Source organism: Mauremys mutica, chromosome 26, assembly GCF_020497125.1.
Source record: "Mauremys mutica isolate MM-2020 ecotype Southern chromosome 26, ASM2049712v1, whole genome shotgun sequence".
In the NCBI taxonomy this organism is placed as follows: Eukaryota; Metazoa; Chordata; order Testudines; family Geoemydidae; genus Mauremys; species Mauremys mutica.
The window spans coordinates 14,678,380-14,693,457 of record NC_059097.1 but is presented as its reverse complement, the minus strand read 5'-3'; the positions used below and the strand labels follow the sequence as shown (position 1 = coordinate 14,693,457).

The window sequence follows — 15,078 nt, the reverse complement described above, 5'->3', positions numbered from 1 at the left end:
GACCTAAACTATTTGGTTTATTGTAATAGGTTTATAGATTTTTCATAGATATATATTTTAAGTTTAATATAAAATATATCTATGCAAGCAAGCTGGTTAGTCCTATAGGCTACATGACTCAGAATCAGGACAAGAGATTCTCCCATTGCATTCTCCTCTAAGCCATTCAAACCTCCTTCACTCATTAGTTTTGAGTCATATTATTTACAAAAGTGCTAGCATCGTCATAATGGAAAAAAAACAAAAAAACAAAAAAACGAACCAGCCAGCCTCCCCATCCGCAAACAATCTCATCTCAGTAGGAAAAGTCCTACAACAGACTTGGCCAACAGTTGGAAACTGCAATGTAAACTCCAAATGATCTCACTGTATTTGAGACCCATTCAAATTCCCCATCCAGGTTTGTGACACTTTCATCTCAGGCCCTAAATTACTGTTTTAGGAGCAAAGAAAACAAATTGTGATCCACAAACAGAGGGCTGAGAACCCTGAGTCATAGGACACATTCAGTGGTGGAACTGTAGAAAGTGGAGAAGATCAATTCCACATGGCTCTAAAAGAGCCACATGCTGGAGTAATTCAGAAGGTGGGAATCCCTCTGACACATCACTGTTTCAGGTGTCACAGAGATTGAAAAAAACAACACTTTTTCCCCCCTCAGTCATAGAGTCACCAGGCGATGCTCTGGAACTACTCCATACAAAGCCAGTCAGGACTCTGGGGGAGCCTCCTCTCTCTGAGCACACAGTCAGGGGAAGAAGCTTACACAGCTTCAACTTTCCTGGGTCTGATCTCAAAGCATTCAGCATCCCCTGCCTCACCATGCGCTTCCCACAGCGAGTCTGCCCGGGTGGGATCCTGGGGAAGCCAGACGGCCCTGCACCCCAGCTCCGCAGTCAGCAGTGACTCTCAGAAAGCCGGGAGAACAGAAGTTTTATTATTCGACAGGAAGGCAGCGTAGAACAGAACTCATTAGCACAGAAATCAATGACTTTCAGCCCAGTCCATCTTGGAGAGTTGTGGGCCAGATGCCCTGGATTCCCACTCTTCCAGTCCCCCCAAGCAGACTGCCAGCTTCCAGCGACCCAAACTCAGACACCCCCATTGCTCCCTCTCCTTGTCTTTGTGTCTCTTCCTGAGCAAAAAGTCACTCGGTTGCATCCCATTCCTGGGTTTCAGGTTACAAAGGCACTGTGTGATGGGTTCAGTCACAGACACCCCCTTGGGACTGTCACCTGATGTACTGAAATGACCTCTGAGCCCATTTTCCCTGCCAGCATGGGTCTTCCAAAACCCTGCCTTGTGGAGCCAGGCACGCTAGCCTGCTGCAACACAGACCTGGGGTCTGAACCATGCCTCCAAAGCTGCAGGCTTTAAGAGAAAACAGCTCAGTAGCTTACTTGTCTCCAGCACCCAGACACCCAGTTCCCAATGGGATCCAAACCCCCAGATAGATCCATTTCACTCTGTATAAAGCTTATATGGAGTAAATTCATAAACTGTCCCTCCTCTGTAACACCGATAGAGAGAGATGCACAGCTGTTTGCTCCCCCAGGTATGAATCATTTACTTTGGGTTCATTAATAAATCCTACTTAACATCATTTTTGTTTAAGTGGTTTCAAGTAAAAACAGACAGAACAAAGTAAGTCGCCCAGCAAAATAAAGCAAAAACACACAAGTTTAAGCCTCATACATTAAGAAACTGATGACAGCTAATAGCTCACCCTCAGGAATGTTCCAATAAGCTTCTTTCACATATCAGACTCCTTCTTAGTCTGGGCCCGATCCTTTCCCCAGGTAGTGTTAGTTCCAGCAGACATCTCACTGGTAAGCAGGGGATTGCTCATGACTGGCCCCCTTTGTGCTGCTTCACCCCCTTTTATAGTGTTGGCACAAGGCGGGAATCTTATCTCTCTGGGTCCCCACCCCTCCTGCTAAATGGAAAAGCACCAGGTTTAAGATGGATTTCAATAAGAACATAAGAAAGGCCGTACCGGGTCAGACCAAAGGTCCATCTAGCCCAGTATCTGTCTACCGACAGTGGCCAATGCCAGATGCCCCTGAGGGAGTGAACCTAACAGGCAATGATCAAGTGATCTCTCTCCTGCCATCCATCTCCATCCTCTGACGAACAGAGGCTAGGGACACCATTCTTACCCATCCTGGCTAATAGCTATTTATGGACTTAGCCACCATGAATTTATCCAGTCCCCTTTTAAACATTGTTATAGTCCTAGCCTTCACAACCTCCTCAGGTAAGGAGTTCCACAAGTTGACTGTGCGCTGCGTGAAGAAGAACTTCCTTTTATTTGTTTTAAACCTGCTGCCTATTAATTTCATTTGGTGACCCCTAGTTCTTGTATTATGGGAATAAGTAAATAACTTTTCCTTATCCACTTTCTCAACATCACTCATGATTTTATATACCTTTATCATGTCCCCCCTCAGTACCAGGTGGCATGGTCACATATCACTGTAAGACCCCTCATCTCCATTCCCCATGGACTGGCCCACACCTACACAGGAAGGCGTTCAAGTAACTAAGGCCATTTACGACTGATTCTTTCTGGAGCACCCTTAAAGGCCTCCACTTAATACATTTACATCAGTGAGACAAGTTTATGTCTTATTCTCCTAGCTCCAGATATAGAGATAATACATGCAAACACATAGGATGAACACACTCAGTAGATTACAAGCTTTCTAATGACACCATACAAGGGGTATTTAACATAAAGCATATTCCAGTTATGTCATATTCAGAAGCATGTTTCCATAAAGCATATGGAGTGCAACGTCACACGCCGGTCACAGCATAGGTGCAGGCAGCTGGAGCAGCCTCACCCACCAAAGAGGTCTCAGCCAAAGTCACACACCCCTATTACCACCACAGAGGGAAACTGAGGCACACACTGTATTCATGCAAAACAGTAAAACTCACATAGGCTCAATAGTAAGACTCACATACAACATAACAAGGGAAAATCCCCACTTCGTCACACCCTCTATCCCTGCTCCTTCTCTGTTATATTTACATTGAGAAAAATGGGGCAGAACCCAGTGCAACATGGGAACAACTGAGAATGAGACAATCTGTCCTGGTGACTAACAATCACTTTGCAGTGGGAGGAAAAGTATAAACGTGATGCTCCAAATTTCATAGAATCATAGAATATCAGGTTTGGAAGGGACCTCAGGAGGTCATCTAGTCCAACCCCCTGCTCAAAACAGGACCAATTCCCAACTAAATCATCCCAGCCAGGGCTTTGTCAAGCCTGACCTTAAAAACCTCTAAGGAAGGAGATTCCACCACCTCCCTAGGTAACCCATTCCAGTGTTTCATCACTCTCTGAGTGAATAAGTGTTTCCTAATATCCAACCTAAACCTCCCCCTCTGCAACTTGAGACCATTACTCCTTGTTCTGTCATCGGCTACCACTGAGAACAGACTAGGAAAAGTGATGGAGGTTGTGTCCAGTGGTGAGGAAATTTGCTACATTACCCTGGCCGCTATATGGGCTATTTTCTTCATTGAAAAAAATAGTTGTGTTTTTACATCAGGATCCCTAACTCAATCTAGCTAACTCCATGGAAAACCCTAGTGGGGTCAAGGCCCAGGTAGATTTTAACCTCTATGTACTGAGTAAAGGTCACTCCTGGCTCCCCCACCTGGGGCTGACGGACATTCCTGGAGGGACACACACTTCCATGATGCAGAACAAAGGAGTTGATGAAAAACACTGTGGGCTTCACCCCGAGGAAGGGTGAGCTGCAAAAGGGAAAAGGGAAAAGCAGACAACTCACATGAAGGAGCAGAGACGCCACAAATGCTCCCTTAAAGTTCACTACTTGGGAATTAGCAAAAGGAAAAAACAATCTTTTCTGAGACCCAGATGAGATTTTCATGGTGTTTATCTCCCTTGCAGCTTCTCTGGTGATAAATAAAAGAAGAGTCATGATGGAAGAATTTCCCACACTCACAGCATTTATAGGGTTTTCTCTCTTGTGTGGCTCCTCTGATGTGTAGTAAGGTTTGAGCTCCAAGTGAAGGTTTTCCCGCACTCACGGCATTTATAGGGTTTCTCTCCTGTGTGCATCCTCTCATGTGCAGTAAGGTGTGAGCTCTGAGCAAAGGTTTTCCCGCACTCACGGCATTTATAGGGTTTCTCTCCTGTGTGGATCCTCTGATGTGTAGTAAGGTGTGAGCTCCAAGTGAAAGTTTTCCCACACTCACGGCATTTATAGGGTTTCTCTCCTGTGTGGATCCTCTCATGTGCAATAAGGTGTGAGCGCTGAGCAAAGGTTTTCCCACACTCACGGCATTTATAGGGTTTCTCTCCTGTGTGGATCCTCTCATGTGCAATAAGGTGTGAGGTGCAAGTGAAGATTTTCCCGCACTCACGGCATTCATAGGGTTTCACCCCTGTGTGGATCCTCTGATGGCGAATAAGGTTTGGGCTCTGAGCAAAGGTTTTCCCGCACTCACGGCACTCATAGGGTTTCACCCCTGTGTGGATTATCTGATGTGTAACAAGCTGTGCGGAGTGAGCAAAGGTTTTCCCGCACTCACGGCATTCATAGGGTTTCTCCCCTGTGTGGATTCTTTCATGTGTAATAAGGCCTGAGACCTGAGCAAAGGTTTTCCCGCACTCACGGCATTTGTAGGGTTTCTCTCCTGTGTGGGTCCTCTGATGTGTAATAAGGGTTGAGCTCCGAGCGAACGTTCTCCCGCACTCATAGCATTTATAGGGTTTCTCCCCTGTGTGGCTCCTCTGATGCGTAATAAGGTGTGAGCTCCGAGCAAAGGTTTTCCCGCACTCATGGCATTTATAGGGTTTCTCCCCTGTATGGATCCTCTGATGGCGAATAAGGTGTGAGCTCTGAGCAAAGGTTTTCCCGCACTCACAGCATTTATAGGGTTTCTCCCCTGTGTGGCTCCTCTGATGGTTTAAAAGGCGTGAGTGCTCAGTGAAGATTTTCCCACACTCGCAGCACTCATGAGGTCTCACTCTGGCGTGGATTCTCTGATGACGTGAGCATCTCCTGAACTTTTTCCCACACTCAAAGCCCGTGTTATTTCTCTCTCCCGTCAGGATTCTCTGCTGAGCCGTGGCTTCCTTGAGGCCTCTGTGAGTTCCCCGATAATTAACAGATATTCCAACTTTCTGTGCTGGCTGGTTTCCCTGCCGCTTCTCTGGCCTGTGCTGCCACTGAGAGCCTTTGCGCTGCTCACAACTCCTGGACACACTCCCTTTGCTTCTTTGCAACAATGCCCCACGTGCTTCCTCTTGCTCCTCTTCCTGCTGAGGCTTCTGCTCCACGGTCTCTCTCACCATCCCCTCACCTGCTGGGACAGAGAAAGAAAAACCTCAGAAACCAGAAGGGAAAAGCGGGGGGGGGGGCGGGACAAACCAAGAGAATAGCTGGAGATGGAGAAAAACCAGGGACTGAATTTCCCCAAAGGGGAGAGAGGAGGGGATACATTCTGTATCCAGTTCACACCCAAACACTCAGGGAGAAGGGAGTCTGGGGAGGGAACTACTGCCAGGAGTTAGGATGGGTAGGAAGCCATGAACAGTATCTGCTCTGAGGATATGACACCTGCTGAGGACCACCCTGAACCCAGAGACCTCACAAGGTCTTAGCTGGGAATCCCAGCTGTTTCCTTCAACAGCTGAGTAGGTTTAATGATCCCTCACCCATGCAACTGCCTCTCAGGATCTCTCTTTCCTCTGAGCCCTGGCCATCTGGAGCCCACGGCTCTTCCCCTCGTTCCAGCTGGGAGATGACATCGGGTTTGGAAACTGGAAACCCTGCTCAGGGGAAAGACGACCAGTGAGATCATGTAACACGCAAAAGAAGAACTTACTCAATTTGTGCAGTAACAATGGTTCTCTGAGAGGTGTTGCCCTATGGGTGCTCCACTGTAGGTGCTAGCATGTTAAAAATAGCTGTGTAGATCGGTGGCTTTCCACACTACTGTACCCCTTTCAGGAGCCTGATTTGTCTTGCGTACCTCCAAGTTACACCTCATTTAAAATTACTTGCTTATAAAATCAGACATAAAAATACAAAAGTGTCACTGCACACCATGAATTGCTGACTCTCTCATTTTTTTACCATATCATTATAAAATAAATAATTGGACTATAAATATTGTACTTACATTTTAGTGTATATTATATAGATCAGTATAAACAAGCCATTGTATGAAATTTTACTCTGTACTGACTTGGCTAGTGATTTTTCCGTAGCAACTCTGGAAGACCTCTGTGTACCCCAGGGGTACACATACCGCTGGTGTAGACGCTGCAGCTCAGGCTTAAGAGACTGAGCTCCAGCCCAATCTGCAACATATTCGCATTTACATACAGCCCGCCAAGGCCAGTCTGGGGACCCAGGCTGGGAGGGTCTCTCCTAGAGGCAGCACAGACATCGCAAAGTGCAATACAGTTGTGTTCTCACGTTCTGCTTGCCTTGGACCCAGTCATTACACATTCATATGTGGACAGTTCTTGATCGTGTTTCACTCCTTCACACCCAGTAACTAACAAAGCACATTGAGAGGGAAGCTGACCCATGCATATTTTTCATTAAAGAAACTACTAAATAAAGACCCCATTCTCCAGAGGGAGACAACGTCGAAGTGAAGGGCTAGGATCATGAATCATAAAATCACAGAAACATATGGGGTAAAAGGACCTCGAGATGTCAGCTAGTCCATCCTCCAGCCCTGAGGCAGGACCCAGTATACACAGACCATCTGTCTAACCTCTTCTTAAAAATCTCCAGTGACCAGGATTCCACAACCTCTCTTGGGAACGTATTCCTGTACTTATCTATACGCACAGCTGGAAAGTTTTTCCTAAGATCCAACCTAAACATCCCATGCTGCAGAACAAGCCAGTTACTACTTCTCCCTACCCTAACCCTAAGCAGGAGAGGATAAGTCAGGGGCGGGCAAAGTTTTTGGCCTGAGGGCCACATCGTGTTTCCAAAATTGTATGGAGGGCCAGTTAGGGGAGGCTTTGCCTCCCCAAAGAGTTAGGCATGGCCAGGCCCCAACCCTCCCTGCTTCTCACCCCGATGGCCCCCACAGGACTCTTACCACATCCAACACCCCCGTTCCCTGATGGCACCCCCCAGACTCATGCCCCATCCACCACCCCCTGCTCCCTGTCCCCTGACCACCCAGGACCCTCTGCCTCTGACTGCCCCCCACCATATATGAATGTATATATGACATAACTGGAATATGTTTTATGCTACATATTCCAGTTAACATATCTATGTGAAGGTTATGATCTAGTGAATCTATTAATCCTATTTGTATGCTCATAGCATTTTTGTATTCGAAGTTATGAATATTGGCTGTATACTCAGGGCCAGTGCAACCCATTAGGTGACCTAGGCAGTTGCCTAGGGCACTAGCATTTGGGGGACGACATTTCGGGTCCTTCAGCGGCGACTGCGGTGGCTGGATCTTCAGCCGCCCTGGTCGTCATCAGCATTTAGGCGGAGGGAGCTGGGGCAGGGGAGCGCGGGGAGGGCCGCCTGCAGCAAGTAAGGAGGGGCACAGCACGCAGGGGAACCGCTCCCTGCTCCAGCTCACTTCTGCTCCACCTCCTCCCCTGAGCACGCCACCCTGCTCTGCTTCTCTCCTTCCCAGGCTTCTGGTGCCAAACAGCTGATTGGCGCTGCAAGCCTGGGAGGCCGGAGAAGTGGAGCGGCGATGGTGTGCTCGGGGAGGAGGCGGAGCAGAGGTGAGCTGGGGCAGGGAGCTGCCGCACGGCTCCCTGGGCCAGGGGGAGCTGCCGCGGGGGGGGGCACCTCAAGGTGGAGGGGGGGAGCTGCCGCAGGGGGGGGCAACTTAGGGCAGAGGCGGAGAGCTGCCACAGGGCTCTCGGGGGGGCACAAGGTGGAAGTTTCGCCTAGAGCACGCAACAACCTTGCACCCGCTCTGTGTATACTTGTCTTATTCTTAGTAGGTTTTAGTGAAGCAGTTGGTTGGCTTCGTGAGAAAAGACTATTCTCAGTGCGTGCTCAGTCAAGGAGCCTTTAAGCCAACAATGAATTTGGAGATATCAATCCACATCTGAGCTTTCCCAGGAATGTGGCCTGGCTGGTAAGGAACTCAGTCATGCATGGACATGTGACTTGCCCAGGGGACTCCAAAACTCCATTTTGTAGCTGGATTTTGCATAGGAGAGAGGAGGGGGTCTCCACCCACAAGAGAAAGTCTATTTAAACCCCTGGGAGTCCCCTCCATTTTGTCTTCAGCTGGCTAAAGAGAGAGCCTCCCCACCCCCAAAGATACCTGAAAGAAACTGGAACAAAGGACAGTAACTACAGGGGCTGTGAGTGATTGCTGGACCCAGACTAGGAGACGAGTCTGTAAAAGGAAGCTTACGGGGTAAGGTTTTTATCTGTATTCAATTTCTTAGACATAGATTTGCGTGTTTTATTTTATTTTGCTTGGTAATTCACTTTGTTCTGTCGGTTACTTCCTGGAACCACTTAAATCCTACTTTCTGTATTTAATAAAATCACCTTTTACTCATTAATTAACCCAAAGTATGTATTAATGCTTGGGGGGGAACAGCTGTGCATCTCTCTCTATCAGTGTTACCCTGTATAAAGCTTAAACTTATGGATTGGTCGCCCTCTGCAAAACGGCTTTATTTAGGGTTTGGACCCCGTTGGGAGTTGGGCTTCTGAGTGTTGAAGACAGGAACACTTCTGTAACCTGCTTTCAATTAAACCTGCAACTTTGGGGGCACACAGATCAGGCCCCGGGTCTGTGCTGGAGCAGACCGGCACGTCTGGCTCAGCAAGACAGGGTGCTGGGGTCCCGAGCTGGCAGCGAAAGCAGGGGCAGAAGTAGTTTTGGCACATCGGTTGGCAGTTCCCATGGGGTTTCTGTGATCATAGAATCATAGAATCTCAGGGTTGGAAGGGACCTCAGGATCCAACCCATCACAAGAGGTATTCCTCATTTCAGTGCGGAGTGGTATAGGAAGCATCAATAAAGGTTGTGTTCTTGCCACAAGGTTTGTCAGCCTAATCCTAACCCCAAGTTTTGCCTTAGCAAAGAGACAGTATTAGCGTTCGTGCTACTGCGCCTGTGCTCTGCTCCCAAAGTGTTCTGTAGGGGGGAGGGCCGAGCGCTGGTCTATGGGTCACTGGCCTGTCGGGGTGTCACTGAAACAGGGCAAAGCTGAGGGTGCCTTGTGAACCTTCACTCTTCATTTCCCCTTCCAAGAACCGAGGGGACGGGAATCCTTACCCAGCGAGGTCACGTTCTCGTAGTTCTCCTGCATGACGTCTCTGTAGAGGGCTCTCTGAGCGGGGTCCAGCAGAGCCCACTCTTCCCTGGTGAAATACACAGCCACCTCCTCGAAGGTCACCGGCCCCTGAAACAGCAAGAGCCCCCCACTCTGCACCTGCTGCCCAGTGACAACCCCACCGGTCACAGGGGAGAGGGCCGATCACATGGAAGCTCTGGGAGGCAGGCAGGATCCCACCCCCTCCCCATCAGAGCAGGCAGGAGGCATCAGGGGGAGGGGAGAAAAAGAGAGAGAGAGCCCCTCGGCCCTTCTAGCAGACAGAGATGGGAGGGGTCTGAACATTCAACACTCACCTACCTGCCAGAAGCTGATACAGGAGATGGAGCCCCCAGCAGGGCCCAGGGACAGGCCCCCTGGCAGGAATCCCAACACCCTCCCCATTGCCAGCACTTGGATGGGAAGGGATGGGGTGTCTTCCCCGGGCCTCACTGGGGGCTTCCCTCTGGCTAGTAGGTTCAGACCCCAGTATTGGAGGCTGCTACGTTTCCCCAGCCCAGTCCAGGGGGGTTGACAAATTAGGGAATTTCCACCCACAAATCCCATGGGTCTGTTGCTAGAATCTAGGCCCCACCGTAAACTAATCCCACCAGGTTTGTCACGCTCTGTCCCCCTCCCTTTCTCCACCCTGGGTATTTCCTGCCCTCTCCTGACCACCCGAGAAGCACCGACCTCCTATGTCTTTACTGCCCTTCTCCTGCCAACAGGAGCCCACCAGCAATTCCCCGATAATCCCTACCTGAGCTGGCTCCATGGCAGCCATTTCTCTTCCCTGCTCCCTGGAAGGGTGGGACGTGGACACTGCAGCCTGTCAGGGCAAGAAGGGGACGTGTGAGAACAGGACAGTCACGTCACATCACAGTTCCCCCCGGCTCTTTCCCCGCAGATGGATGTTCTCGACTCTGTCATGCAAATAACAGAAATATTCAAAACACAATTAGTAATAGGTGGGGGGGACATGTGGCTTTAACTACTGAGACACCTGTTAGAAAAGGAATTCAAACAAACACAAAGTGTCCAAAGAGCTCTTGGAATGCATTGGGGACACTTGTTTGCTTCAGAAGATGGAAGTAGTAAGCAGGGGAATTTTAACCAGGCAGCAGGCATTTTAGGTGTGAAGAAAAATTTGGTAGGCCTCAATGCTGGTCAAGCTAGTAGGCCCGAAGCATTGGCCAAGCTTGTTTTGTATATGAAGAGCCAAATGAAAAGTCCCCAAAACCAAACAATGGCTTTCTGTGTATAGGGGACAGGAGAAGGCGAAGTGGAAAGTCCCCAAACAGATCAATTTGCAATAGCCAAGCTTAAGACATATATAACCACAATAGAAGTGTTAGAAAAGTCAAACCGCAAAAGGACCAGACTGAGAATAACAACAACAGGAAGGGCCAAATAAGGGAGATGATTGTTCTTTTTGCTTTTGACCTGTATTGATTTTGCCATGTATTCCAAAAAAGGTAACTGATGTGGAAGTATGTGTAATTTGTCTCTGGTTTTAAGCTTTATAAAGCTGTGTGTTCCTTGAATTCAAATACAGCTCCAAATAGCTATCACCCCTTGCATGCTCATAATCAATAACAGTGCCTCAGGCTAATCTGATTCCACACACAACGCATGGATCATTTTTCCACATCATAGGGTTGATTCTAACAGGCAGGAGTTAGGAAGCGGAAGGTGGAAAGCAATATGGGCAAAAGTGTTCACGAAATGATGATTTTGTGATTCTAAGAGAAGGAAGGTGTTAGAGCAGGAAAATAAGGACAATGGACTTCAGAAAGGCAGGTGATATCAGATGCCCAGCTGGGAAGCAAGAGGGCTCTGGGCTGGAGAGAGAGAGGGAGCAGGCAGAGCCCACCTGGATGCAGGGAAGCCTGGGAGATGCTGTGCTGAGGGAGGCCAGGCCTGAGGACCCTGAGACTTTCCTACGCTGTGTTCAGATGCTCAATAAACCCTCCTGTTTTACGCTGGCTGAGAGTCACTCTGGTCTAGAGAACAGGTTGCATCATTCCCTCTGGGACTAGAGGCCCCAGGGGTCCAGAGCAAGTGGACTCCCTGAGGGGGCCCATGGCGAGAGACGGGTGTGCTAAGGCTCAGAGAGGTGCGGTTCCAGGAGGTGGAGGGGCCTGACCCCCGAGAGAGAGGGGAACCGCGAGAAGGGCTGTATCACTGAAGGGGGTTCCCCCAGGGACCGCAAGGGGCAAAGAGCGGGCACGATCTGTGAGTCCCTGACACCTGGGACTTCTTGTAACTTTCCACTGGAAGGAAAGGGGGGGTGTGTCAAGTATGGGAAACCGAAAATTCCCGCTTTATGTAAATCCTATTTAAGGGTGGGGAGGAAGGCAAACGAGATGACTCCTCTCCATGGCGTGTCTGCCCAAGAAGACAGACTGCTAAAGCCACCTGTAGGTAAGGGAGGTGGGGACTCCAGACTGAGACAGGGGTCCAGTTTGAAAAGAAATATAACTGGAACTCTGAACCACAGAAATTTTGCAACCTGCCTAAAATAACATTCAGGGTAAGAAATTACATTGTTTAACCTGCTTCAGAGTGGTAGCCATGTTAGTCTGTATCAGGAAAAAGAATGAGGAGTACTTGTGGCACCTTAGAGACTAACAAATTTATTTTTTTATTGTGTAACCTGTTTTTTAAGTATATTAAGCTTAGCTTGTGTATTTTGCTTTATTTGGTTAGTAATCTGCTTTGTTGTGTTGGTTATCTCCTATATTCACTTAAAATTCACCTTCTGTAGTTAAACTGGGTTATATTATATACCAGAAATAAGTTTAGTATGTAATTTCTAACAGGGGGCGGGGAGGGGGGGCAGAATTTGTGCACATCTCCCTCCACGGTGAGGGAGGGGGCGAATTTCATAAAACCTTTGGGTCTGTCCCCCTTACAGGGAGCGGGCACCAGAGTGTTGGGGCAAGACCCTAAGGCTGAATCTTTCCAGAGCGGATCTGTCTCTCTGTGCAGCTGGGCGTGGCCCTGCCCATGTGCTTGGCTGGAAGAGGCTTGCGAGCCTAACCCGGCCAGGTAAAGGGGACCCAGACTAGCAGAACAGGCTGCCTCAGTGGCACCGCAGCACATCAGGTGACATCCCAAAGGGCCCAAACCCGTCACCAGGTCCCATGAGAATAAAATTCTAAGGAGACTAAAGCTCAGGAGAGCTGGCAGTTTCTCAGGCCACTACTAAAGGAGCAACAGCAAACGATCACAATGCAAAGGAAAGACAGAAAGAATAGGAAGCTGCCAATAGGCGCTCTTTAATGACCAGACAATAAAAAGGAATCCTATAAAAATCTGAATCATGGACAAATTGCTATGGGTGAGTACAAAAGAACAGCACAAGCATTAGAATCATAGGACTGGAAGGGACCTCACAAGGTCATCTAGTCCAGTCCCCTGCACTCATGGCAGGACTAAGGCCTTGGCTACACTGGCACTTTACAGTGCTACAACTTTCTCGCTCAGGGGTGGGGAGGTGGAGTATGTGCAGCACTGGGAGAGTTCTTTCCCAGCACTGGTGCCGCGACCACACTCACACTTCAAAGTGCTGCCGTGGGAGCGCTCCCGCAGCAGCGCTGTACAGCTGCAAGTGTAACCATACCCTAAATATTATCTAGACCATCCCTGGCAGGTATCTTATCCAACCTGCACTTAAAAATCTCCAATGATAGATATTTCACAATCTCCCCAGACAATTTATTCCACTGCTTAACTACCCTGACAGTTAGAAAGTTTTTCCTGATCTCCAACCCAAACCACTATTGCTGCAATTTAAGCCCATTGCCTCTTGTCCAAGCCTTAGAGGTTAATATGAATGATTTTTCTCTCTCCTCATTGTAACAACCTTTTATGTACTTGAAAACTGTTATCATGTCCCCTCTCAGTCTTCTCGTCTCCAGACTAAACAAACCCAAGTTTTTCAACCTTCCCTCATAGGTCATGTTTGCTAGACTTTTCATCATTTTTGTTGCTCTTCTCTGAACTTTCTCCAAACCTTTCCTGAAATGTGGCACCCAGAATTGGACATAATACTCCAGCTGAGGCCTAATCAGCACAGAGTAGAGTGGAAGAATTACTTCCAAAACACTTGCAATCCATCCCAACTTGGTATCGTCCACAAACTTTTTAAGTGTACTCTCTATGCCATTATTTAAATCATTGATGAAGATATTGAACAGAACCAGACCCAGAACTGATCCCAGTGGGACCCAACACGATATGCCCTTCCAGCTTGCCTGTGAACCACTCGGAACTATTCTCTAGGAACAGTTTGCCAACCAGTTATGCACCCACCTAATGGTATTTCCATCTCAATTTTATTTCTCTGAGAAAGTCATGCAAGACAGTATCAAAAGCCTTACTGAAGTCAAGATATATCATGTCTACCGCTTCCCCTCTATCCACAAGCTTGTTATCCTGACAGGAAAAAAAACATTAGGGTGGTTTGAAATGATTTGTTCTTGACAAATCCATGCTGACTGTTATTTATCACTTTAATATCTTGTAGGTGTTGCTAACTGATTATTTGTTCCATTATTTTTCCAGGGAATTTAAATAAGCTGATTGGTCTGTAATTCCCCAGGTTGTCCTTACTCCCCTTTCTATAGATGGGCACTAGATTTGCCCTTTTCCAGTCCTCTGGAATCTCTCCCATATTCCTTGACTTTCTGAAGATAATCGCTAATGGCTCAGAGATCTCCTCAGTCAGCTCCTTCAGCATTCTAGGGGGCATTTCATCAGGCCCTGGTGACTTGAAGACATCTAACCTAAGTCATTTTTAACTTGTTCTTTCGCTATTTTAACCTCTGACCCTACCTCATTTTCATTGTCATTCATTAAGTTAGATGTCCAATTGCTACTAAACTTTTGAGTGACAATGGAAACAAAAGGCATTAAGCACTTCTGCCATTTCCACATTTTCTGTTATTGTCACCCCCCTCATCGAGTACCGTCAGAATGTGGGGACAAAATCAGAAAGATTAACTCACAAAAGAAGTTACCCCTAACAAGGGACATAGGAGGCAATAAGTAGGGTACTGCTTAAATCACAGGAGGGAGGGGGAATCATACCATTTTCAAGCGTTGGTCATGGCATAAATAGTGAACTTTGCAGATGAGTTATACACCTGCAAAATTTGCTATTGATGTAGTGAGTAACCCAAAAAAAAGTGTGATTTCTCCACAGCGTTTCTCACACTAGGGGCCCAGACCCAATAGGGGGTTGCAAGCCCACCAGGGGTTCGCGGTATTGCCACCCTTACTCCTGAGGTGATGCTGGCAGCAGCGCTGCCTGGAGCTGGGTGGCGAGAGAGCGGTGGATGCTGGCCGGTGCCCAGCTCTGAAGGAGAGAAGTAGGAGTGGCTTAGTATTGCCACCTTTACCTCTGTTCTGTGGTGGCGCTGCCTTCAGAGCGAGGCATCCAGCCGGCAGCTGCCACTCGCCACTCTGCCTTCAGAGCCGGGCAGCCGGAGACCCGATTTCACGGTCTGTGACGCAAATTTCCACCCTCATTTTTCTGCCCCATTTTTCTACTCCCCAGCCAGGCTCTGTGTCCTTGGTGGCTGCCCCACTCACCCCACCCATGTTATGGTCCTGTAGCTGCACCAAATTGTCTGGTTACCAAAACAATTCACAGGCATCATGTAATAGTTGAGTGTTTATATTATGCCAGCAGATTTTTCTTAAACAAATAGGTCTGCTGTGGCTTTTCCAAATTACGGCAATTAATA

General features: G+C 48.1%; 1 protein-coding gene across 1 annotated transcript; it reads right to left on the bottom strand.

Annotated features, from left to right (window-relative positions):
* Window positions 1–3,859: 3,859 nt before the first annotated feature.
* Window positions 3,860–5,894, bottom strand: LOC123356664 (zinc finger protein OZF-like). Its single transcript, XM_045000055.1, has 2 exons — window positions 5,702–5,894; window positions 3,860–5,346 (listed from the first exon to the last, which is right to left on the bottom strand). The coding sequence occupies exons 1-2, from the start codon at window positions 5,703–5,705 to the stop codon at window positions 3,989–3,991; spliced, it is 1,362 nt and encodes a 453-aa protein (XP_044855990.1). The 5' UTR covers window positions 5,706–5,894; the 3' UTR covers window positions 3,860–3,988.
* Between the last annotated feature and the right edge of the window lie 9,184 nt (window positions 5,895–15,078).